The sequence below is a fragment of the Phacochoerus africanus genome, chromosome 8 (assembly GCF_016906955.1).
Source record: "Phacochoerus africanus isolate WHEZ1 chromosome 8, ROS_Pafr_v1, whole genome shotgun sequence".
Classification (NCBI taxonomy): Eukaryota; Metazoa; Chordata; class Mammalia; order Artiodactyla; family Suidae; genus Phacochoerus; species Phacochoerus africanus.
The window spans coordinates 116,704,098-116,731,614 of record NC_062551.1 but is presented as its reverse complement, the minus strand read 5'-3'; the positions used below and the strand labels follow the sequence as shown (position 1 = coordinate 116,731,614).

The 27,517-nt window shown below is 35.3% G+C and overlaps 1 protein-coding gene across 1 annotated transcript in view; it reads left to right on the top strand.

Annotated features, from left to right (window-relative positions):
* Positions 1–27,517, top strand: part of CCDC178 (coiled-coil domain containing 178) — a 425,098-nt gene that overhangs the window by 13,549 nt on the left and 384,032 nt on the right. The window contains exons 4-6 of the mRNA XM_047791472.1: positions 7,191–7,213; positions 14,357–14,442; positions 24,209–24,409. Coding sequence (XP_047647428.1) covers positions 7,191–7,213; positions 14,357–14,442; positions 24,209–24,409 — 310 coding nt within the window. The remainder of the gene's footprint in view (positions 1–7,190; positions 7,214–14,356; positions 14,443–24,208; positions 24,410–27,517) is intronic.

Below are 27,517 nucleotides of genomic sequence, written 5' to 3'. Positions count from 1 at the left end.
CAGATTTTTTTCTATTAAGATGAAATTCATATAACACAAAACTAACCATTTTAAAGTGAACAACTTGGTGGCATTTAGTACATTCAAAAAGTTGTTCTATCAGCGCCTCTATCTAGTTGCAAAACATTTTCACCTCTCCAAAATAAAACCCAGTATGCATTAAAGATTTAATACTCATTTTCCTCTCTACTTTGGCCTGGCAACCACAATCTCCTTTCTATTTCTGTGGATTTATTTTTTCTGAAGTTTTTGTATGAATGAACTCGTACAACATCTGATCTTGTGTCTGGCTGCTCTTACTTAATGTATCGTTTTGAGGTTCATCCATATTGCGCTATATATTAGGATCTCATTTTTCATGACTGGATAATATTCCATTGTATGTCTCTACCACAATTTGTTTAACTATTCATCTGTTAATGGACATTTGGTTTGTTTCCATCTTTTGTCTGTTATAAATAGGACTGATATGAACCTTCATGTACAGGATTTGTTTGAGTGCCTGTTTTCAGTTATTTGGGGTATAAACCAAGGGGTAGAATTACTTTGTCAATTAAGGTACTTTGAGGAACCTCCAATCTGTTTTTCATAGTTCATTTTTTTGTTGTTGTTATTGAATTGTAAGAGTCCTTCATATATTGCAGTACTAGATCCTAATCAGGTATATGATTGGCAAATTTTTCTTCCTTTATGTAGGTTGTCTTTCACTTTCTTTATACTGTCCAAAGTTTTTGTACTGTACAAAATTTTGATTTTGATAATGTTCAATTTATCCTTTTGTTGCTTGTGCTTTTGTTGTCATATTTAAGAATTCACTGCCAGATCTCAGGTCATGAAGATTTACATGTTTTTTTTTTTCTTTGAGTTTTACAGTTTTAGCACTTATATTTAATTCTTTGATACATTTTACATAGAGGAGACATATATATCCTTGGGGCCAAGGTAAGATAATGGTGGATTGAAAATGACCACCCTCCTCCTTTACACCTTCTTTCATTAACAGGCAGTCTGTTTTCTAAACCTTTAAACATAGATAGGACTTGGGACTTGTTTTGAACAGCAAATATATTAGAAGCAATGTCATACGACTTCTAAGAAAAATCTCAAGAGGCCTTGAAGCTTCTTCTTTCATGCTTTCACTTCCATAAAAATTTCCCAGGTGTAAAGAAGCCTAATCTAGCCTCCTTGAGGATCAATGATCAATCTGTAGGAGGCACACACCATCAGACTTGTTAGCGAGACTGTCTTTTAACTATCTATCCTAGTCAAATTGTCAGATGACTGCGCTAGTTTGAGGTCACACTACCTCACAAGACCAAGAAACCACACAGCTAAGCCCAGCTTACATTGGGGACTCACAACATTATGAATAAATAAAACAGGGATTGTTTTTCGCCACCAAGTTGAAGAGTGGCTTCTTATGCAGTAGTGACTGATGCATTGTTGAATACAATACTGAGATACACAGGTACCTGTGCATATACAACACAAATTAAAGTAAGTGAGTAAAATGGAAATTTGGCTCTGGTGTACTGGCAAAAATGAAACTGTTGACCACTTTCTCCTTCTGGAAAAATCTAATTCCATTTTTGTGTGTCTCCTCTACTAACTAGACACTCAACAGACTTGATTCCTACTTTAGTAGATATACCTTCCAGTCTTCATGACTGACCGTTTTTCCTCTGGCCATATTGGAAATACTGATGCTTCCCAGCTTCATCCTCTTCTCCTTCTAATCTGCCTTTGGATGATCCCATTTGAATTTATGTCATTTATGTACTGTGTGCTTACACCAAATTGAGATTTCCAGCTCAGATTTTTTTTTTTTAAATAAGACTCATATACTCAATCCCAGCTAAACATCTTTATTATTATTATTATTATTATTATTATTATTATTATTATTATTATTTTGCTTTTTGAGGGCTGCTCTTGTGGCACATGGAGGTTCCCAGGTTAGGGATCCAATCCTAGCGACACCTGCTGGCCTACCCCACAGCCACAGCAAAATCAGATCTGAGCCACATCTGCGACCTACACTACAGCTCATGGCAACGCCAGATCCTTACCCTACTGGGTGGGGTCAGGGATTGAACCCACATCCTCATGGATACTAGTCGGACTCTCAACCCACTGAGCCACAACAGGAACTCCTGAACTAGTTATTTCTTTCTTTTGTGTTCCCAGGTGCAGTTAATGGCACATTATTTACCCAGTAATATAAGCCAGAACATTGATTAATTATATGGACTGCTTGCTTTTCCTCACCGTTTATATACAGTTACTAATTTGTTTTGATTCCACCTCTGGAAGTGTCTCAAATGTGGATAATTCCTTCTGTCAGTACTGTGGGATTTTCATCCAGACCATTCTCATTTGCCTGGGTTACTATAAGGGCCCTTTCACTGGTACCTGTGCTGTAGTCATTTCCTCATCCCATCCTTCCTCCTTAAATCAAGCCATATGCCTTCTCTTTCTAAATATATTATTGCCAATATATGCCTAAAACCCTCCCCTGAATCTCTCTTGTCAACAATGGTTAATTCATATTCTTTGGCATGACAGGAAAGTCCTTTATAAGATAATATCTACTCTTAAGCTTCGTGTACCTTCACCTACTCTGTTTTAGCTTTGATTAATTCCTTACTTCTGGGCCTTGACCTATGCATCTTCTTTTATCTCTATTTAACAATCACTTTCCACAAACCAACTTTGCCCTCCAAAGCTTCGTTGCTGTCGTTTCTTGAATCTCATATGACATTTTACTGACCACTACTGTGACAGCACATTGTATCTTAGTTGTTTCTTTCTCTCTGTCCTATGTGATTGCTAGATTTTGGGAGTTAGATTCTATTTATAATTCACCACTAACCAATACCTACTAAAACCTGGCACATTATGGGCATTAAATACTCCTAAATGAATGGATTCAGGAATGATTTTTTTTTTTTTTTTGGTCTTTCTAAGGCTACTCCTGCAGCATATGGAGGTTCCCAGGCTAGGGCTTGAATTGGAGCTGTTGCTGCCGGCCTATACCACAGCCACAGCAGCAGAGCCCCATCTGCGACCTACACCACAGCCCACAGCAACGCTGGATGCTTAACCCACTGAGCAAGGCCAGGGATCAAACCCATGGCCTCATGGATGCTAGTCGGTATTGTTAACCACTGAGCCACAATGGGAACTCCAGGAATGATTTTTTAATTATGTCAGGTTTTGCACAAGGCAGCTTTTAAAACCTAGGGAGTGTGTTTTTAAATTAAAAAAAAAAATTCATATTGTTTGATAAATATAGCCTATGCTTTTAAGATGATTTGGACTTTTGAATAGGATATTTATTGGAAATTGACTATTGAAATAAAAGTTCAAAGGTATGAGTATTTTTTCCAGATGAAAGAAGGTCACAGTTGTGGGAAATAGTATTCAGTATTAGTATTCACATCTACAGATATTTTATAATAAGAGGGAGGTATTCCAACAGTGTGAATTTACTTTGCCGTGTGAGAATGGAATAGGAAGCTGCTTTCATTTTTAAAAATATAGAAAATTATTTTTCTCAACATCAATATTATTGCAAAATCCAATCATTTCTTAGAAATCAGCTATATCACCTCTGTCATATGTCAAGTTTTCATATATGAGTATTTTTTAATAGCTTTATTCCATTGGTTAATTTTACTTCCCTATTATAGTACCTCATTTTACTAATTTTCATGCTTCATAATATGTTTTGATACTTGATATGGTATTTCCCTTTTTTTCCTTTTTAAAACTTCTTTGACTGTTTTTGGTACATACACAGTTTAGAATAAGCTTGTCATGTTACATGCAAACACTCACTGGGATTTCCAACAGTTGTATTCATTAGTTATAATGCAGATGAATTTAGTCTCTTTGGGGTTTTTTAAAATTCCATTGAGTCACTTATACTACTATACTACAGGCCTAAGGAAAGACAATACAACAACCTATTTAGAACAAAGGACTAAGTGGAAAGTAATGGGGAAGATGGGAAAATTGATTAAAACTTAATGCTAAAATATTGGTTTTGTAACATATTTGTGTATATAGTATTCGTTTAATGTGTATCTGGGAATAATTGTGTGTGCATGTCTATAGATGCAGATAAATAAATAGATCAATTGACATGAAGTAAAGCATCTTACCCATTCTTTCCATTTGTATTTAATTTTTTGTTAATTACTATTCATGTAGTTTTCCCCATTTCTTTCTTGTGTTATTTTTATATATTTATAGAAATATTGATAGATATCTCATCTTTTTTTGTTGTGATTTTTTTCTGATTGCACTAGTTTTTTTTGTTTGTTTTTTTTTGTTTGTTTTTTTGTCTTTCGTCTTTTTAGGGCTGCACCTGTGGCATATTGAGGTTCCCAGGCTAGGGGTCTAATCAGAGCTATAGCTGCTGGCCTATGCCAGAGCCATAGCAATGCCAGATCCTTAACCCACTGAGCAAGGCTAGGGATTGAACCCACAACCTCATGGTTCCTAGTCAGATTTGCTTCTGCTGAGCCATGATGGGAACTCTTTTTTTTTTTTTAAACTTATTTGTGGTAGTTTTTTCATTGTGACATTTGCATCTTGACCAATGTGTTATCTGACAAATTCTGGGATTTTTTTTATTGTTTTAAAAATTCTTTCTCATATTATCAAATTTTTAAATCATTTCTAATACTTTTTTTAAACATTAAGCTTCTTTAACCATCTGAAGTTTATTTTTATTGTATGAGGCAGAGATGACACATTATTTTTAATTATTTCAAATTATCTTAATATCATTAATTGACTTGTTCATCTCCATTAATTTGAAATGTAAATTTTATAACAAACTAAATTCTCATATATACTGGTAATGAAATGATTACTTTTTAAAGTCTTTTATATTTGGATAATGATATTCTTGTGTATACTAAATTTTGGTTTTTTGTTTTTAATATTGTGGAGAAAAGATAAATATCTATATGTATGCATTGAATTTATTATTATATTCACTTTTGTTCATTATGGTATTTCTCTTATATCTGAAATAATTTATTATTTTTCATGCTCTAATCTTTCCTTAAATATTTGGATACTGTTTTTTTTGTCTTTGCATTTATAAATTATGGACCAGGCTGCCAAGACCAGCTCAGCAGGTGAGGGCTGAAGAATGGGTGCTGTGGAACTTAAGAAAAAGTTAACATAAAACAAGACACAGAGGCATTTATCTTAATTAAATGTGGGAACCAGAGGACTCAAGGTCTCAGAGACCAGGAGGCTGCCTCAAGAAACCACATTGCTTTTATTGTGCTCTTTAGTATTACATCAAGTGAGGAGGGGGTTGTAGGTGCAGGATATCGTTTTTTTTTATTTTTTTTTATTTGAAGAATTCTTTTATTATTTTAAAAGTCACATAGCTGGTAGATGGTTAAGCTTTTTTTCTGACCTTTAGGCATTTAACGATCATTAGCATTTGAGGAAGCTTGGTGTTAGCTGTCTATGCATAGCATCTAGAGAATCATCATTGTGCTTCCGCAAATGGCATGCCTATCTGTGGTAACCTGTGTGCCTAGGTTAGCACCTCGGTTTCCTTGCTGATGCGTATTCTGCTACGGACTGCTCATAAACCAGTTGGGGCCATGACGTTCCTCTTTCTCTTATTTTAATGGGTCAGGCATGCCTAGATCAAGGCATCATGTCCTCATTCAGCTGACCATATGAATAACTTATGCCTTTAGGTCTTTGTTCTTAAGCTTAATTCATTTACCAGCACTGTGACTGTTTTTCAAGCAGGAATATGGGGTAAAGTAAAGCAGGAGAAGATGCAGTTTTCAGCATAGAAAAATAGAAACAAAGAGGTTAAAAAAAGATTGTAGAAACATGTCTCCCAACACCAGACTGATTACTAGTTACTAACATAAGTTTTTTTAATTTTTTGTTGTTATTATTTGTTTGCTTTTTAGCAGCTGTCAAAATCTGCTTACATCAAAGGCTTTTATCCAATACATAAAAAATTTTATTTAGGCTCATTGTAAATAGGAGGCAGTATGCTAAGGCAGAAAAGTTGTGAACCTTCACTTCTGCCTTAATGAGCTTACTTTTTAGTTTGAAGCCTCACTCATTGATAAATCTGCTTTTGTTTTTCCTCTCACCTGATTCTGCTAGTTATGTAGAGTCTGTTTTGTTTCTGTCTAGAACCATAACTTCCATTCTTAGTCTCTCCATCTTAGATCTTCAGTGTGGTTAGAGAATTCTTCTCATGGCAATGACTAGAAGGTAACTTCTCAGCCATGTATTCTCAATTCTTTGGATTTTAAGCAAGTAGACTGGTCTGGCCCTTCTCATCACAGACAGCCCCTCATTTATTTACTTTGATAGTCATCTGCTTATTCTCACATCTGACAATTTCTCATGAGCTTCACAGAGAAACCTTTCACCTTCCCGAAAATGATCTCCACTTATCCCATCTGAGTTACACTTTGCTTTGATATGTTTTCGCTATCAGTCTCATCCAATGATTGTTTCTGGGAATTCTTCTCAAAATATATTCTAGTGATATTATTGACATGCCTATCTATTTTTCCCTAGAAATTGTAGTATGATATGGGAATTGAGAAGTAATCATACGTGTCTAATTTAAAAATCTTGAATTGGAGATTACCTATGAAACCTATAACATTATGACTATATATTCCTTGTGTTTTTGTCAATTTGTGCCCCTTTATAGCATAGGATAGTGTTAGAATATATATGTAGAACTTCATTCCTACCAAGGAGTTTATAGTCTATAAGAGAGATAATACTATGAAAAATTAACTATTTGTGAACTCACAAGAGATTATGTGTTTTCTACTCTTTAGTGATACATTAAAATTCAGTGGGTATAATTATACTTCTAATTGTGTGGAAAGTATTTTAGGAGTAAATGGCATTTGAAATGACCCTTTATGAAAGGGTAAAATTTAGAAACAGATGAAAGGTAAGAACAATTAGGTGGGGATAATAATAAAAGAATAGGATTAGGTAGGATAAATATATAACTGTTGTGGAAATAATAGAGTATAATTTGACAAAAATATACTGGCGAATGTGAAGTAATTACAATTTTATCAGTGTCTTGAAGTGTGAGTTAAGTTTACTGTTGATTTGGAATTCTAAAATTTGATTTTTATTGAGATCTTTTATTTTGACAGTTTGAAACTTCTCTGGAAGAATGGTAAGAACCTTTCATGCTTCTTTTATATTTTTATGTTCAAATGATGATTGATCTTCTGTAGATAGTTTATTTAAAAAGAGAAAGGAAATTAAAGAATAATTTTGATATTAAATATTAAAATTTATTTTTAAAAATATAAAAAAGATAGTGCTAGAAATGGCAGAATAGGGATCTCCAGAGCTCTGTCCTACCACCAAAAGAACTATAAAGACAAAAATTAGTCAGAATAAACTTCTCTAGAAATCTGGAAGCTAGTCCAAAATTTACAATAATAAGGGGAAAAGTTAATGAAAAACAAATTGCCGCATTGAATTAAGAAGAGACTTTGGCATTTTAAATTGACTACTTGCCATCCTCCACCTCTCAGATTAGTGGTTACTATGAAGCAAACATCCTGAGCTTGTTGTGCAAATTGCTAGTGCCAGAGGGAACAATATGAACCTTATTCTCAGAGAATTATGGTTCAGTATTTTGATCAGTCTGATGACTCCCTGAAGCACCAGAGCAAAGGCTTGTCTTTGTTTTTCCTGACTTAGAGCAGTCACAGCTAGAACTACTCCAAGGCAGTGTTTGCTAAAAGCATTTAAAGTTATATACTTAACACTAATGTCTGAGGCTGTGGATAAGAGAGGACAAGCATTAAACAGAACAAAGTGCCTGGGAATGAAGAAGTTGGGAAAAAAGATATACTGAAGAATTGAAAAGTACACAAATATGACCTTTGTTGTACATATGCTCAGAAAAGACCAAGAAGACTAATCTTTTACCTCTAGCTGACTTGCAGGATCTGAGTAGGCAAGAATTGAAGGTAGTGGCAGGGTTGTAAAAAAGCTTGGATGAGCATTAAAGGAATACTACACCTCAGCCAATTTGCTAAAATTGGGAGTGTGATTTTTTCCCCTCTTCTCTTCTCTTTTGTTTTGTTTTGTTTTCTTTTCTTTTCTTTCTTTTTTCTTTCTTTCTTTTGGCATCAGGTATTTAAGATAACTTGGATAAAACACAAGCTCATCAGTAAGCTAAGCACTTACTTCAGTGGCCAGAAATGAAAAAGAATACAGATATTACAGAAAGTGTTTAAAAGAATCACTATAAAACAAAAACAAGCCACAACAAACAACAAAGATAAGCCCAATAAAAGGAAGGTAATCTTATTTCCATGTCACATTAAAATATTCAAGTTTTTGAGCTTTTTACAAAAATTATGAGTCAGAGGAAGAATAAAAGATGGTTTGTCTTATTAATATGAGGGAAAATGTAATCAAAGAACTGGCCCTGAGGAAGCCCAGATATTGTGCTTATTGGGCAGAGACTTTAAATCAACTGTCCAGAAACTGATGTCTCAACAAATAGAGAATATCAATAAAGAGATAGAAATTATAAGAAAGAAACAAATAGACATTCTGAAGCTAAAAGGTACAATAACTGAAGTCAAAAATTAGAGATGATCATCATCAAATTTTATCAGGCAGAAGAAAGAATCAGTAAACTTTAAGATAGATCAATTGAGATTATTCAGGCTGAGAAACAAAAAGACAAAACAATAAAGAAAAATGAACAGCACCTAACAAACCCAAGGGACACAATCAAGAATAAAAATCTACCCATAATCAGAGTCCAAGAGTGACAGGGAAGAGAAAAAGGGTGAGAAAGAACTTTTAAAGAAACATTGACTGAACACTCTCCATATTTGATTGAAGAAATTAATCTATACTTGCAATAAACTCAATGAATTCCAAGCAGTGTAAACTCAGAGGTCCACACTAAGACATCATCAAATTGTTGAATGCCAGGGCCAAACATAGTACCTTGAAAGAAGCATTATGTGCTGGGGATCTTCAATAAAATTAATAAGACAGTAAGACAGTTTCTCATCAGAAATTATGGAGGACAAAAGGCAGTTGAACAACATATGTAAAATGCTATAAGAAAACAACCTTTCAAACAAAAAATCTGAATCCTGCAAAAGTGTCCTTAAAAATAAAGGAAATATTAAGATATTCCCAGATAAACGAAAACTGAGGAGCTCCATCACTATCAGACCTTTTCTATCAGAAATCCTTTAGGTGGTCCCTTTAGGCAGAAATGAAAGGGCACTGGACAGTAACTTGTTATTTCATATGAAGAAATAACAGTAAAGGTAGCTACAAAGATAAATACAAAAATAGGTATAGTTGCATTTTAATTATGTATCTGTTGTATATTTCTATCTAATTAAAATAGATAAAACTATAATTATAAATCTATAGTAATGGGTACGCAATGTATAAATGTGTAATTTGTGAGAATGACAACATAAAGAGAGGAAGCAGAGCTGTAAAGGATGTGATTTTAAATACTATTGAAACTACATTGATTTTTAATTCAAATTTAAATTTTATGAATTTAAGAGGTTAATTATAATCTCCAAGGAACCACTAAGAAAAACTCTAATAAGACACAAAAAATGAACAAATAAAAAGTGCGGGAAATCCAATAAGATGGAAACTAAAGCAGTAAAATCAACTAGCCACAAAAGAAGGTAGGGGCAGTTGTGGAGAAATTAAAGAATAAAAAGATAAAAATAATACAGAAAACAAATAGCAAAATGGCATAAGTAAGTCCTTATCAGGAATTCCTTTAATGAAAATGGATTAAACTCTCCTATTAAAAGATTGAGAGTGGTAGAATAGATAAGAAAACATTATCCAACTATATGCTGTTTATAAGAGATTGACTTGAGATGCAAATGCACAAGTAGGTTGAAAGTGAAAGGATGAAAAATATGTTCCAGGAAAATGGTAACAAAAAGAGAACTTGAGTGGCTATACTAATACAACACAAAATAGACTTTAAGTCAAAATATATTATATGAGACTAAGAATATTTGGTATCTTGATAAAAGGATAACTCCGTCAGGAAGATACAAAAATTATAAACTTACACATACTTAAGAACATAACCTCAAAACATGAAGTAAACTGACAGAAGAAGTAGACAGTTCTATAATAAGAGTTTGATAATTCATTACCCCCACTTTCAATAATGGATAAAAGAACTAGAAATATCAGTAAGGAAACAGACTTGCACAGCATTAAAATTCTCTAGGCCTAATTGACTTATATAGTACTCTTAACCAGCAACAATAGAAAACACATTTTTTTCACATTCACATTGATCATAATTCAGGATTGAATATTATTAACCCACCTTAAAAAAAAATCTCAAAAAATTGGAAATATTAATTTCATACCAAGGATCTTCTTTGACCCAATGCAATGAAACTATAAATCAATAATAAGAGGAAACCTAGAAAATGCAAATGTATGTATAAATTAGACAGCATGCTCTAAAAACCCCAATGAGTCAATCCGTAATCACAGGGGATAATAGAAAATACTTTGAGATGAATGAAATGAAAACACAATGTACCAAAACTTATGATATAAGTAAAAGCAGTTCCTAGAAGGAAATATATAGCCATAAGTGATTACATTAAAAAGATTCCAGGTCCAGTAACCTAACTCTATAGCTTAAAGGACTAGAAACTAATGAGTAAAGCTAGCAAAAAAAAAAAAAGCAAAGATTAGAGCAGAGATAAAAGAAAAAGAAGGTTAAAAAAAACCAAAAATTTTCAATGAAAACAGAAGTTGTTTCTTTGAAAAGATCAAATAAATTCATAGACCTTTAGCTAGAAAAAAAGACTTGAATTTCTGAATTCATTATAAAACTGGAAAATTTTGCAGAAATAAAGATTATACAATGATACTATGAACAATTTATAATACTTTGAACAACAAATTAGATAATAAAGATGAAATAATTACATTCTTAGAAACTATCAAAACTGACTCAGGGAGAAATAAAAAATCTAAAGTGATCTGTAATGAGTAAAGAGATCGAATCAGTAAAATCTCCTAGCAAAGAATAAGTCAGGGAGTGTCTGTCGTGGCTCAGTGGTTAACGAATCTGACTAGGAACCATGAGGTTGTGGGTTTGATCCATGGCCTTGCTCAGTGGGTTAAGGATCCATCGTTGCCGTGAGCTGTGGTGTAGGTCACAGACATGGCTCAGATCCCCACATTGCGGTGGCTGTGGTGTAGGCCGGCAGCTACAGTTCCGATTCGACCCCTAGCCTGGGAACCTCCATATGCTGAGGGAACAGCCCTAGAAAAGGCAAAAAGATAAAAAAAAAAAAAAAATTCAGGACCAGATGGCTTCATTGGTGAATTTTACTAAACATTGAAAAAATAATTAATATCATATCTTCTCAAACTCTTCAAAAGTAGAAAATGAGGAAATACTTTGTAACCCATTCTCTAAGGTCAGCATTACCCTGATACTAAATGCCGGAGTCCAGCTCCAGCAGCCAGGGTATTCGCTCCGGGGATGGACAGTGTTGGTGAAGCACACGGAGACAGCCTCTTTGTCCCTTCTTTCAGGGCGCTGGACTGCTCAAATTTTATTAGCATAGGTAACAGTTTATATAGACAGCTTAATGTAACTTACATCACAGTGCTTAGATCATATTCTCAAAGGTTAAATTTTAGACTACATGGTATAGTAGATATACATTGTGTTCTAAGAATTTTATTTAAAACTAACAGATACAATGCATCATGTAAAATTATAATGGGTACAAAACATTATATGGAAAAATCATTATATGAAAATAAGGCAATTCAGTATAAAACGTCTTGTGGTTACTCTTAGCAAGTGCCACCCATTATTGTTTTAAGCTAATCTTTAACAACTAGAAAGGTCACAAGCACAAGAATTTAACATTTACAACTCATTTTTTAGATTAAAGCTTAGGGTACTAACTTCAAAGCGTTATGGTCAGGGGACAGTGTGAGAAAATATTTTATATATCAAAGCAACTTAATTTTCTAAAACTTAAAAGCTCCCTACAAAACTTATTAAAAGCAAGATTATTTTTTTTCCATCAAGAATAATGTACGTCTAACCTAGTCTAATCTGTTATACACTCCACAGTGACCTAACTCTAAAACCTATTCGTACTTGTAACAAACCAATGAACACTTTGTTTTTGCTTACATTAGATCTGAATAGGGGGGATTTCACCAAAGTGAAACTCTTATTATTTTATTACTGTTCCAATTTTTGTTGTTTCAATTTTATTGAACCACAAAACAATATAGAAAAATAACAAACAAATAACAGAAAAGGCTGAGTAATAAGTAAATAACAGGAAAGACTGAATTTTCCAAGAAGCAATTTTTATTCTTGCACTATTGTGCAAAGCCTTCATTTTTGTTATTGTAGCCGTTGTTGTCGGGTTAGCAGGTGAGCCTCATTATTTTTAGAACTTGCCCTCGGAACTGTGCCGCCAGGTAAGCCCCTTTCCCTATTTCTAAACCTGCCCTTGGAACTGTGCCGGCGGGTAGGCTTTTTTTCCTCTGTTAGGAACCCTGCCTTAGGAACTGTGCCATCAGGCTAGTTTCCTTCCTTGGCCTCCTGTATCTCCTTGGCTCCCCGCAACTAAAGCCAGATGAAGACATCACAAGAAAGGAAAGGTGGACCAATGACTTAACAAATATAAATGCAAAAATTCTCATCAAAATACTAGCAAAATGAATCCAGCAACATATTAATAGAATTACATATCATGACCAAGTAAGTTTTATCATAGGAATGTAAGAGTGGTTCAAAATACAAAAAACAGTTAATGTAATATACCACAGTAATATATTGAGGTGGGGAAAAATCATGTGAAATTTCAATTGATGTTGAAAGCATGTGGAAAATCTAACACCTTTTCATGATGAAAACACTCGAAAGACTAGAATTGAAAGGGAATTTCCAAAACATGATAAAAGATATTTATGAGAAACTCTTGACTGCAATTATACGTAGTGGTATAGACTGAAAGTTTTCAACCTAAGACCAGGAACAAGAGAAGGATGCCCAATCTTGCCACTCTTACTGAAAATTGGAACCCTTGTACATTGCTGATGGGAATATAAAATGGTTCAGCTACTGCAAAAAACATTTCGGTAGTTCCTCGAAAGGTTAAAACTACAATTACCATATGACCCAACAATGTCATGCCACTGTATATACACAGAAGATTTCAAAACGGATGTTCAAACAAAAACATATCTGAATTTTCATATCATCAGTGTTCACAATGGCCAAAAGGTGGAAACAACCTCAAATCCTTCAATAGACTCATAAATTAATTGAGTGGTATATATTTGAACTGTGTGATGTTACTAAAGTATAAAAAGTAATGGAGTTCCCGTTATGGCTCACAGGGTTAAGAATCCGATTAGTATCCATGAGGATGTGGGTTTGATCTCTGGCCTTGCTCAGTGGGTTAAGGATCCAGCGTTGCCCTAAGGTGTGGTATAGTTGCAGATGTGGCTCAAATCTGGCATTGCTGTGGCTGTAGCTCTGATTCAACCCCTAGCCTGGAAACTCCCATATTCTGCAGGTGCATCCCTGAAAAAAAAAAAAAAATGAAGTTCTGATACATGCTACAACATGTGTAAAATGAAACTTCGGGCTTTATTGTTAATACCTATTATCTTAGAACTTTTATAAGAGGAAGAGCACTTATTTTTAAATACAGTGAAAACTAGTCTAAGAGTCAAGAATTGGACCAGAGAAATACTGATAATGAGAAATATTTCATTATTCACTATATAGAATTCTAACTAGAAAGATGCTCTGAAAAAGATATAACATTAACATTTTAATTTGGGCATTTTCCTAAAACCTCATTAACTTTAAATATGAAATAGTACTTTTGCTTCTTGCATTTTATATTGGCTTCCCAGAAACTGCTAAATTGTTATTAGAGAAATAGCTTTTAAATAATTTTCAGTAAACTCTTTTTTTCTTATAGCAACACTTTCTAGAAAAGACTAATTTCATTTGAAAAACACTGCTTTGCTATTCTCTCAAAAATTTTCAAGTCATTTGCAACAAATTTTAAATTTCTATTAATTTACCATGAAGTATAAAACCCATTGCCAATTAGAATTTTGCAATATTTATCTCTCTCTATAATACCTTAATATGTATTGTAAGTTTCACCACAGACATTTAAAATTCAGTGTAAAAGCCTCACCTAAAATTTGTTTTACTAACTTTAAGTACAACCTTTCTTTGTTAATTGCTTGCTTCTTTCCCATTATGAAGGAGCAGAACTTCTTCCATGAAAGACCTGAAAGAAGATGGAAGGGTTGCTACACCAGTGAAAGAAGTCAAACCAGAAGAATTGAGAGGTAATGTTATACCATATTCCAGATAAGTATAATTACATTTAAAAGCTCTTTTGCTTTTCATTTATATGTTTCTAATTTTCACAAGAATCATGTGTAAAAGTTTTTTTTAATTCTTATTAGAGTCTAAGGAAAGAGACTTCTGTATTATTTGATGAAACATTTATTCAATAAATATTTATTAATGACTGTTACTTACCATATACTGCTGAGTAGACAATGTGCACTTCTCAAGAACTAACTGTACTTCAGTTAGTTGTCCAGTAGAGCTTTCCATGATAATAGAGGTGTTCCATGTTTCTCTGTCCAGTAGCGTAGCTACTAACCACGTACACTTGTTCAGGACTTAAAATGTGGCTAGTGACTGAGGAATTTAATTAAGTTTAATGTTAAAATTTAAATGTAAGTAGTCACATGTGGTTCATGGCTACCATATAAGACATCATACCTCTACTCTAAGTTAAGGATAATCTTGTCACAATTTATAAGTGTAAATGTATAGTAATTTATATACTGGTATAAAATTTGTGTTAAAATTATTTCAACATAATATTTGAATATATCCTTGACATTATATTAAACATGTCCTCCTACCTTTGCCCCCCAAATTTGTTAAAACACCTTCTTTTAGTGAAGGATAACAGGACTTTCTATTTGGTTAATTTTGTTTTTGTTTTTGTTTTGTCTATGCACATGGCATATGGAAATTCCTAGGCCAGGGTTTGAAACTGTACAATAGCAGTCACCCAAGCCACAGCAGTGACAATGCCAAATCCTTAACAGGCCACCTGGGTACTCCAGGACTTTTAAAAGCATGAATATTTTGTTATTTAACACTGTCATTCATAGTGAGGCTCTGAGTTAACTATTTTCCATTTATAATGAAAAAGAAAACCTAATTCATTACTTCTTAATTTTTCAAATGAAAAATTCTAGGAGAAAATATCAATGTATCAATGGTCAAAATAACAATTAAATTAACTACAGTTATGTTCATTATAAACATGTATATTTGACTCAAATACAAGACAGTACCAGGATGAGAAAAATTTATTTATTTATTTATTTATTTATTTTTTAATTACTCAAATGAGTTTATCACATCTGTAGTTGTATAATGATCATAACAATCTGATTTCACAGGATTTCCATCCCATAACCCAAGCACATGACCCCAACCCCCAAACTGTCTCCTCCAGAGACCGTAAGATTTTCAATGTCTGTGAGTCAGCATCTGTTCTGCAAAGAAGATCAGTCTGTCCTTTTTTCAGATTCCACATGTCAGTGAAAGCATTTGATGTTGGTGTCTCATTGTATGGATGACTTCACTTAGCATGATAATTTCTAGGTCCATCCATGTTGCTAAAAAATACCAGTATTTCATCGCTTTTAATGGCTGAGTAATATTCCATTGTGTATGTGTACCACCTCTTCTGGATCCACTCCTCTGTCGATAGACTTTTAGGTTGTTTCCATGTCTTGGCTCTTGCAAATAGTGCTGCAATGAACATCAGAGTATATGTGTCTTTGCAAGTCATGGTTTTCTCTGGGTAGATGCCCAGGAGTGGGATTGCTGGATCAAATGGTCATTCTATGCTTAGCTTTCTGAGGACTCTCCATACTGTTGTCCACAGTGGTTGCACCAATTTACAATCCCACCACCAATGTCACAGGGTTCCTTTTTCTCCACACCCTCTCCAGCACTTATTGTTTGTAGACTTTTGGATGATGGCCATTCTGGCCGGTGAAAGGTGGTACCACAGAGTGGTTTTGATTTGCGTTTCTCTAATAATCAGTGATGTGGAACATCTTTTCATGTGTTTTTTGGCCATCTGTATGTTTTCTTTGGAGAATTGTCTGTTTAGATCTTCAGCCCATTTTTTGATGGTGTTGTTTGTTTTTTTTGGTATGGAGCTGCAGGAGGTGTTCATAAATTTTGGAGATTAATCCCTTGTCAGTCGATTCATTTGCAAAGATTTTCTCCCATTCTGTGGGTTGTCATTTCGTTTTGTTTAGGGTTTCCTTTGCTGTGCAGAAACTTTTAAGTTTGATTAGGTCCCATTTGTTTATTTTTGTTTTTATCAATAGTCTAAGAGGTGGATCTAAGATGTTGCTGTCGTTTATGTCAGAGAGTGTTTGGCCTATGTTTTCCTCTAAGAGTTTTGTGGTATCTGGTCTTATATCTAGGTCTTTAATCCATTTTGAGTTTACTTTTGTGTGTGGTGTTAGGAAGTGTTCTCATCTCATTCTGTTACATATGGCTGTCCAGTTTTCCCAGCACCACTTATTGAAGGGGCTGTCCTTTCTCCATTGTATATAGTCTTGCCTCCTTTGTCATAGATTAGTTGGCTGTAGGTGCATGGGTTTACTTCTGGGCTTTTTGTCCTGTTCCACTGATCAGTATTTCTGTCTTTGTGCCAGTACCACAGGGTTTTGATGACTGTTGCTTTGTAGTATAGTCTGAAGTCCGGGATCCTGGTTCCTCCAGTTCCATTTTTCTTTTTCAGGATGTCTTTGGCTATTCTGGGTCTTTTATGTTTCCAAACCAATTTTAAAATACCTTGTTGAAGTTCTGTGAAAACTGTCCTTGGTAATTTGATAGGGATTGCACTGAATCTGTAGATTGCCTTGGGTAATATAGTCATTTTGATAATATTAACTCTTCCAATTCACAAGCATGGTATATCCTTCTATCTATTTGTGTCATCTTTGATTTCTTTCATCAGTGTCTTATAATTTTCAGAGTACAGGTCTTTTGTCTCCTTAGGTACGTTTACTCCTGGGTATTTTATTCTTTTGGATGTGATGGTAAACAGGACTGCTTCCCTAATTTCTCTTTCTGCTCTTTCATTGTTAGTGTATAGAAATGCAGTCGATTTCTGTGTATTAATTTTGTATCCTGTGACTTTGCCAAATTCGTGGATGAGCTCTAACAGTTTTCTGGTAGAGTCTTTAAAAGGATTCTCTAGGTATAGTATCATGTCATCTGCAAATAGGGATAGTTTTACTTCTACCTTTCCAATTTGGATTCCTTTTATTTCTTTTTCTTCTAATTGCCATGCCTAGGACTTCCAAAACTATGTTGAATACCAGTGGTGACAGTGGACATCCTTGTCTTATTCCTGATCTCAGCAGGAATTCTTTCAGCTTTTCACCATTGAGAATGATGTTCACTGTGGGCTTCTCATATATGGCCTTTATTATGTTGAGGTAGGTTCCTGCTATGCCCACTTTCTGAAGGGTTTTTATCAGAAATTGTGTTGGACTTTGTCAAAGGCTTTTGCTGTGTCTATTGAGAGGATCATATGGTTTTTATTCTTCAGTTTGTTAATGTGGTGTATCACACTGATGGATTTGCGGATATTGAAGAATCCTTCCATCCCTGGGGATAAATCCCACTTGGTCATGATATACAATCCTTTTAATGTACTGTTGGATGCGGTTTGCTAGTGTTTTGTTGAGGATTTCTGCTTCAATGTCCGCCAGTGAAAGTGGCCTGTAGTTTTCTTTGTTTGTGGTATCTTTGTCTGGTTTTGGTATCAGGGTGATGGTGACCTCATAGAATGAGTTTGGGAGTGTCCCTTCCTCTGCAATTTTTTGGACTAGTTTCAGAAGGATCAGTGTTAGCTCTTCTCCAAATGTTGGATGGAATTCACCTGTGAAGCCATCTGGTCCTGGACTTTTGTTTGCTGGAAGTTTTTTCATCACAGTTTTAATTTCAGTTCTTGTGATTGGTCCATTCATCTTTTCTCTTTCATCTTGGTTTAGTCTTGGAAGATTGTACTTTTCTGAGAATTTGTCCATTTCTTCTAGGTTTTGTTTTATTGGCATATAGTTGCATATAGTAGTCTCTTATGATCCTTTTTATTTCTGTGGTGTCCATTTTTCAGTGTTTTCCTTTTTCATTTCAAATTTTATTGATTTGAGTCCTCTCTCTTTTTGCTTGATAAGTCTGGCTAAGGGTTTATCAATTTCGTTGATGTTTTGGAAGAACCACCTTTTCATTTCATTGATCTTTTCTATGGTTTTCTTTGTTTCTATTTCATTGATTTCTGCTCTGATCTTTACGATTTCTTTCCTTCTACTAACTTTAGGTCTTGTCTGTTCTTCACTCTCGAGCTGCCTTAGATGTAAAGTTACCTTGTTTATTTGAGCTTTTCCTTGTTTCCTGAGGTGTGCTTGTATTGGTGTAATCTTTCCTCTTAGAACTGCTTTTGCTGCAACCCATAGGTTTTGGAGTGTCATATCTTTGTTGTCATTTGCTTGTAGGAATTTTTAATTTCCTCTTTGATTTCTTCAGTGATCCATTGGTGTTTAGTAGCATGTTGTTTAGTCTCCACGTGTTTGTGTTTTTTGCAGATTTTTTTCTTGTTGTTGATTTCCAGTCATATAGTGTTGTAGTCAAAAAGATGCTTGATATGATTACAATTTTCTTAAAGCTACCAAGGTTGGATTTGTAGCCCAGGATGTGATCATTCTTAGAGAATGTTCCATGTGCACTTGAGAAGAATGTGTATTTCTGTTGCTTTTGGATGGACGGTCCTATAAATATATATTAAGTACATCTTGTTTAATGCATCATTCAGGACTTGTGTTTCCTCATTGATTTTCTGTCTGGTTGATCTGTCCTTTGCTGTAAGTGGGGTGTTAAAGTCCCCCACTATGTTTGTGTTATTGTTGATTTGTCCTTTTAAGGTTGTTAGCAGTTGCCTTATATATTGTGGTGAACCTATGTTCGGTGCGTAGATATTTAAAATTGTTATATCTTCTTCTTGGATTGATCCTTTGATCATTATGTAATGACCTTCTTTGTCTCTTAAAGTTATCTTTATTTTAAAGTCTATTTCGTCTGATTCGAATATTGCTACTCCAGCTTTCTTTTGATTCCTGTTCACATGAAATATTTTCTTCCATCCTCTCACTTTCAATTTGTGTGTGTCCCTAGAAGTGAAGTTGGTCTCTTGAAGACAGCATATATACGGGTCTTGTTTTTGTATCCATTCAGCCAGTCTATGTCTTTTGGTTGGAGCGTTTTGTCCGTTAACATTTAAGGTAATTTTTGATATGTATGTTCTTATAGCCATTTTATTAATTGCTTTGGATTTGTTTTTGTTGTTCTTTTTTCTTTCCTTCTTCTCTTGTTCTCTCCTCTTCTGGTATGATGACTATCTTTAGTGTTGTATTTGAGTTGATTTTTCTTATTTGTTTGTGTATCAATTGTAGATTTTTGGTTTGCAGTTATTCTGAAGTTTTGATATGAGTCTATATGTATATGAGATTGTTTTAAGTTGTTGTTCTCTTAATTGCAAGTTCATTTCCAGTGTCCTGCATTTGTACCCATCTCTTCTCATGATTTCTGATTTTGGTGGTATAACTGTGCATGGATGTTTTTGTATCTTTACTGTATATATACCTTTACTGGTGAGCCTTGTCATTTGTGGTATTTTTGTTTCCTGTTTCTGTCTTTTCTTTTCTGCCTAGAGAAGTTCCTTTAGTATTTGTTGTAAGGCTGGTTTAGTGTTGCTGAATTCTCTCAGCTTTTGATTGTCTGTGAAGGTTTTGATTTCTCCTTCAAATCTGAATGAGAGCCTTGCTGGGTAGGGTAATCTTGGTTGGAGGTTTTTTCCTTTCATCATTTTAAGTATATCATGCCACTCCCTCTGGTGTGAAGAGTTTTTGCTGAAAAATCTGCCAATAACCTGATTGGGGTTCCCTTGTATGTTATTTGTTTCTTTTCCCTATCTGCTTTCAAGGTTTTCTCTTTATCTTTAATTTTGGTCAGTTTGATTAGTATGTGTCTCAGTGTATTCATCCTAGGGTTTATTTTATATGGTACTCATTGTGCTTCCTGGATTTGAGTGAATGGTTCCTTTCCCATGTTAGGGAAATTTTTGGCTATTATCTCTATGAATATTTTTTCTGTCTCCTTCTCTCTCTCTTCTCCTTCTGGCACCCCTATAATACAGATGTTGGTGCACTTAACATTGTCTCAGAGTTCTCTAAGACTCACTTCATTTGTTTTCAATATTTTTTCTCTTTTCTGTTCTGCATCCTTAATTTCTACTGATCTGTCCTCCACCTCGCTTATTTGTTCTTCTGCCTCCTGTATTCTGCTGTTAGCTGCTTCTAGTGAATTTTTTATTTCAGTTATTGTATTTTGCATCTCTTCTTGTTTAAGTTTTATAGCTTGTATCTCTTTGGTTAGTGTTTCCTGTAAGTTATCCATCTTTACCTTCGGTTTATTTCCAATGTCCTGCATCATCTTCAGCATCAACAATCTAAAGTCTTTTTCCTGGAGGCTGAGAATGTCCTCATCACCTTTCTGATTTTCTGGGGTTTTTCCTTTCTCCATTATCTGAGTTATAGTTCTCTGTCTTTTCATTTTTATAGGTTTTTGGTGTGTTGACCTTTTTTACAGATAATAGAGTTGTAGCCTCTCTTACGTCTGGTGTCTGCCTCCCTTCTGGCTGAAGTCCGGCTTGCTGTAGGCTTCCTGATGGGAGGGACTTATGCCTGCCCACTGGTAGGTGGAGCTGATTCTAATCCCTCTGATGGGTGGGGCTTAGTCTCTGGATGGGATTAGAGGCAGCTGTGTGCCTGAGGGGTCTTTAGGAAGCCTGTTTACTGAGGGGCAGGGCTGTGATCCCACCTGGATTGTTGCTTGCCCTGGGGCTTCTCAAAGCTGACTGACAGGTGGGGCCAGGTTTTCCCAACATGGCCACCTCCAGAGAAAGGCTTAGCTGCTGAATATTCCTGAGAGCTTTGCTTTCAATGTCCTTCCCTCACAGCAAGCCACATTCACCCCTGTTTTCCCAGGATGTCCCCCAACAACTGCAGTCAGGTTTGACCCAGATTCCTATGGAGACTTTGCTTTGCCCTGGGACCCAATGCACGTGAACATCTGTGTGTGCCTTTAAAGAATGGGGTCTCTGTTTCCCTCAGTCCCGTGGAGCTCCTGTGCACAAGCCCCACTGGCCTTCAATGCCAGATGCTCCAGGGGCTCTTTCTCCCAGCCTAATCCCCACACGTGAGAGTTTGATGTGGGGCTCAGAACTCTCACTCCTGTAGGTGAGTCTCTGTGAACCCGTTAGTTTCCATCTGTGGGGCTTCCCACCTGAAAGGTATGGGGTTTTTTATATGGTGAAATCACCCTTCCTACCTCTTGATGTGTCCTCCTCTTTGTCTTCTGGAGTAGGATATCTTTTTTAAGGTTTCCAGTCCATTTGGGTGAAGATTGCTCAGGCTTTATTTGTGAATTTTGTTGTTTTTAGGAGAGAAGTTGAGCTTCAGTCCTTCTAGTCTGCCATCTTAATCCCATCTCTCGCAAAAATTTTTTTGTGTTTAAATATGCTAGTACAAAATGCAGGTGGTTGCTCACTTAATGTGAAATAGTAAAACTAATCGAGGTGATATTGTGGAAAAAATTCAGAGAGCTTTAAATAGAATGAATTGGATGTACCTTAAGTTATACACATAGCATTTATTTTAGACTGCTATCATAAAAATGATATAAAAGACATCTCACACAAACATAATGGACACCTTTTGTAGAGCACATATATATATACATCAGAAGTGCTATAATTAATTTATTTATTTTGGCCACTCTTGCAGCATGTGGAACTTCCCTGGCCACAGATTGAACCTGTGTCACTGCAGCAACCCAGGCTGCTACAGTGACAATGCTGGATTTGTAAGCCACAACATCACTAGAGAACTCCAAGAGTGCTTTAGTTTTAAGTGGCATTAATGTGTTTCAAACTGAAATCTTGTTATAGAAATTGAATGATCATGTGTTGGCTGGAGATCACAGTGTTCAATGTGTATGTTGTCGTAAAAATCAGACAGTTAAGAATAAAACATGTCCAAGATATTGTAGAATTTCAAAATTGAGTACCATAGACCAAATAATGTAGCCAAAGTAAAAGACCAGGCCAGAGAAAGATAATTTTATTCATTACAATAGAAAAACCTGTTTCTCAGGAATTTTTTTTCAGCCACACACTGAATTTCTTTGGCAAGGAGATTAAGTTAGAAATAGAAACTGAGTAAGTGCTGAGCTTTCCCTAATAACCATTATGAATACTACCTTCCAACAACAAAAAAAAAAATCAGTCTTTATTGTCCAAAAAGTAAAGCAAAACAAAATAAAATGAAGGTCTCTTAGTTGCCTTTCTTGATCAGTTTAACTTTTTTTCCTCCAGCCTCAGCTCTTTGGGTGCTTTGCCTTTGCTGATACTTTGTTTGTTTATGTCATCTCATCATGTCACATTTTGGCAAAAACCACTGTGTACAAGTATCAGTCTCAACAGAATGGGACTCATATCTGTCTTCTTACTGATCTATTTCCAGGGAAAGAGCGTATTACCTAGAATGTACAGTTTCTTTTTTTCTTTCTTTTTTCTTTCTTTTTTTTTTTTTTTTTGTCTTTTTGACTTTTCTTGGGCCGCTCCCATGGAATATGAAGGTTCACAGGCTAGGGGTCAAACCAGAGTTGTAGCTGCTGGCCTCTGCCAGAGCCACAGCAATGCGGGGTCCAAGCCACATCTGCAACCCACACCACAGCTCACAGTAATATCGGATCCTTAACCCACTGAGCAAAGCGAGGGATCGAACTGGAGACCTCATGGTTCCTAGTAAGATTCATTATCCATTGAGCTGCGACAGGAACTCCATAGAATGTACAGTTTCTATTAAGTTTTCTTTCTTTTTAATTGATGATTTTTATTTTTTCCATTATAGTTTACAGTGTCTGTCAATTTTCTACTATACAGAAAAGTGACCCAGTATTTCTCTCACACACATATACATTCTTTTTCTCACATTGTCCTCCATCATGCTTCATCACAAGTGACTAAATATAGCTCCCCATGCTATACAGTATGATCTCATTGCTTATCCATTCCAAAGGCAACAGTTTGCATCTAGTACTCCCAGATTCCCAGTCTATCCCACTCCCGCCTCCTCCCCCTTGGCAACCACAAGTCTGTTCTCCAAGTCCATGAGTTTGTTTTCTGCGGAAGGGTTCATTAGTGCTGTATATTAGATTCCAGATATAAGTATTCAGTTTTCAAATTCTACAATATTTTGGACACTTTTTATTCTTAATTGTTTGGGTCCTCTACCCATTTCTTGCATAGATAGATGAATGAATTCCCATATTAATCATTTTGTTAACATTAAACCATATCATTCCTGAGCTGTGAACTAGGAATCACAAATATCTCTCATAAAGGAGTTAATTTGTATTATAACTGCATAAATAGAATTTGGAAACAAAGATGAATTTCTGGCAAGGATAACTAGGGATGTTTTTATCTGATAAGATAAAGAATATAAAGCGCCTTTTTTCTAGGAACCATCTGCGGATTTTCAGTATTTATCTGATGTAATCATTATGATTTGCTTTTCTCATAGAGTAGGAGGAAACACAAACATAATTTCAAAATAAAGCTCTATAATATAGCTTGTGGATAGAATGTGTTTTCCCTTTAGAAAAAAATATTATACATGAAGGTATTAGCTGAGACTTAGCTATTTGAATTGCTTTATAAACTATTCATTTCAAAATCTGTTTTCAAATATTATGGTTAATGTTATGATTGTATTATAATAAAACTATCTTTGAAAGGCTAATTAATTTTTCTGAAATTCTTTTATTTCATACATAAATATTAAAAAGATAGTAACACAGCTAGTATCCATGTTTTTGCCATCCAGCTTGTAGACTGATTCATTAATAAATGTGAATGCATATTTCTCTTTTAAGATGAAAAGTATCCAGAATTAAAGCAGGAAATGGAAACATTGCTATCAGAGGCCATCTATCTCATTAAAAGTCTGGAAACTGACCGTGCTGAAGCTGAAGAAGCTTTAAAACAACAAAAATCAAGAAAGAAAAAGATTAACATGAAAATTGATTCTTGGTCAATCTGGAAACTTCAAGAAATCCCTTTGGCTGTGCAGAATGGTAATAATAAGGCTTTTTCATACTGCCATTTACTTTATTAGAGAAGTGTGGATGATTCATTAAGCTCTGAGTAAAAAAAAAAATCTCTGTTTAGAGTGAACATTATCTTGCATGCACAGCAGATACTATTAATGGTAATGCTGAGTTTAAAGGCCTAGGTTGGAACTGCACTGAGCAAACATGGACCTGCTGTCATTGGTGTTTGTTGGAAATTCCATGGAATTTGTGGTATCCAAGGGGCATGCAAACATTTGGTACATATTTCCTATAATAACTATAATATCAGACAGACAGACCAATGGAACAGAATAGAGAATCCGGAAATAAACCCTGACACCTATGGTCAATTAATCTTTGACAAGGGAGGCAAGAACATAAAATGGGAAAAAGTTACTAGAAATTTAAAGTGATTGGCAGTTGGTGTCATCACTCACATCTTTAAATACTAGAAAGTGAAAGCGTTCTTTTTTTTTTTTTTTTTTTTTTTTTCAGTCATTTTTAGGGCCTCACCCATGGCAGATGGAAGTTCCCAGGCTAGGGGTTGAATCGGAGCTGAAACTGCTGACCTGCACCACAACCATAGCAGCCATGATTGAACTACACCACAGCTAACAGCAACACTGGATCCTTTACCCCACTGAGTGAGGCTGGGGATCGAACCTGTGTCCTAACGGATAGTAGTCGGGTTTGTTACTGATGAGCCACAAGGGGAACTCTGGAAAATGAAATAGTTCTAAGTGATATTTTAGGAACTGCGTGCATCTGCTTTTGAGAACTGAATAGTAAATTTGCTCTGGGAACTTCTAGCAGACAGCGAAACTTAAGATGTTTCCGAGTCATGCAGGTAACACGTTTAAAAAGGAAACTACGTCTTTTAGATTACAGAGTGGGGGATCTATGGTCAAGCATTAAACAATCTAAAGGTATTGAACTTTTTATTCTCCAAAACCTGTTTTTATCAAGCGTGCCAGACCGCCTGATCCTGCCTGAGGCTGGAAGCTTTTTATGTTATCATAGGGTGACAATTTAAATTCAGGATTCACATGCTTTATAAATGGGTTATATTAGGGTTCCTTTATAACCCATGATTTAAACTAAGACACTTTTGTTCCATTCATAGACCTTTGTTATGAAGTTAGAAGTCTTCTAAAGCCATAGTCTCCCTTTGGAAGGTGCAAGGAAAGATGAGATGGTCCCTCAGTTATGTTCATTTAATAAAATAAACATGGGTTTCATTACTGTATCCTCTTTTTAAAAGTAATACCGAGCTCACAGCTTAAACTGTTTATTCACTCCTTTCCGAAGCAGAACTCAAGAAGCAGAAAATGGGCCCAGAGCTGAGGCTGGGACTAAATTTAATCCTGCCTTTTTCTATGCTCTTTGTCACCCTTTACTAAAGCACTAACTGTATAATAATTATGCAAAAACATTTTAAATTCAGGTAAGAGTAGACCTTTATTTACCCACATTTTAAATAAATGCATTTTATAAAATATTTGGTATCTATAGCTGTTTACAAAAGTAAATTCATTCAGGCTAGGAGAGAGTTTGCTGTGATTCACAAGGTGTTTGAATAGAATTTATGGTGTTCATCTTCTTCCATTGTGATAGCATAGGTATGTAATTTATAAATATAATACATACATACATACTGGTGTGTTAGAGGCAACCGAGTCCATAGTCAGACTGTCGTCCTGGGAAATTCTGGATCCTGGTAGATTGTTGAGTGGGTTCATGCTCACATCCACAGAGAGCCATCTGCAATTTTCCTAATTGTTTGGGAGGCTCTTCCTTGTCAATAGTAGTAGAAAAGTCAATGTTGAGAGCCGATTTTATTTAACTTTTTGACAGTCAATTTATGTATAATCTCATATAGCCCTTATTAGATTAGATATTATAATTTGTATTCTATATTATATATTGGATATTGTAGTTTAGAAGTCTATATGGAATTTTATAAGGATTTATGAAAATAAAATTAAACTGAGTTATATGCGTGCACATTCTAGGAACCTAATAAATGCATTTTGAATGATGTACATTCTTTTTTTTTTCTTTTTTTGGTTGCCACATGGCACATGGAGCTCCCAGGCCAGGGACCAGATCTGAGCTACAGCCGCAAAGTAAGCAACAGCAACACTGAATCTTAACCCATTGTTCTGTGGTGGGGATTGAACCTGCGTCCCAGTGCTCCTGAGACACTGCTGATCCAGTTGAACCACTGCTGGAGCTCCTTGAAGTACATTCTTGACATTGCTTATAATTTATTGCTTGAGTTGCCTTTTATTCAGTATTATTAAATATCTATTTAAAAACTGAAAGTTATTGAGTTCCCATTGTGGCCTAGCCAGTTAAGGACCCAACATTGTCTCTAGGAGGATGTAGGTTTGATCCCTGGCCTCACTCAATGGGTTAAAGATCTAGTGTTGCCACAAGCCGTAGGTTGCAAATGTGGCTCAGATCCAGTGTTGTGAAGGCTATAGCCTAGGCCTGCAGCTACAGCTCCATTTGACGCCTAGCCAGGGAACCCCATGTGTCACAGGTGCTGCCGTAAAACCAAAAAATAAAACAAAACTGAAAGTTATGTTCATCGGCTTTATTGCATTTAATTAGCCAGCATATGCAATGAAATATAACTATTATCACTAAGTATTTCTTAAATGTCTTCTCTTTGTAACGTATTCCTAAAAATAATGTGCTTTCAGGAATATTCTGCCTGAAATTGATATATTTAGGATATAATCTATAAACTTCTTTTATTTGTTTAAAAATTATAGATTTAGGAGTTCCCGTCGTGGCGCAGTGGTTAACGAATCCGACTAGGAACCATGAGGTTGCGGGTTCGGTCCCTGCCCTTGCTCAGTGGGTTAATGATCCGGCGTTGCCGTGAGCTGTGGTGTAGGTTGCAGACGCGGCTCGGATCCCGCGTTGCTGTGGCTCTGGCGTAGGCCGGTGGCTACAGCTCCGATTCAACCCCTACCCTGGGAACCTCCATATGCCGCGGGAGCGGCCCAAGAAATAGCAACAACAACAAAAAAGACAGAAAGACCAAAAAAAAAAAAATTATAGATTTATATGTTTTTTAGTCTTTAGATCCTCAAAATCTCT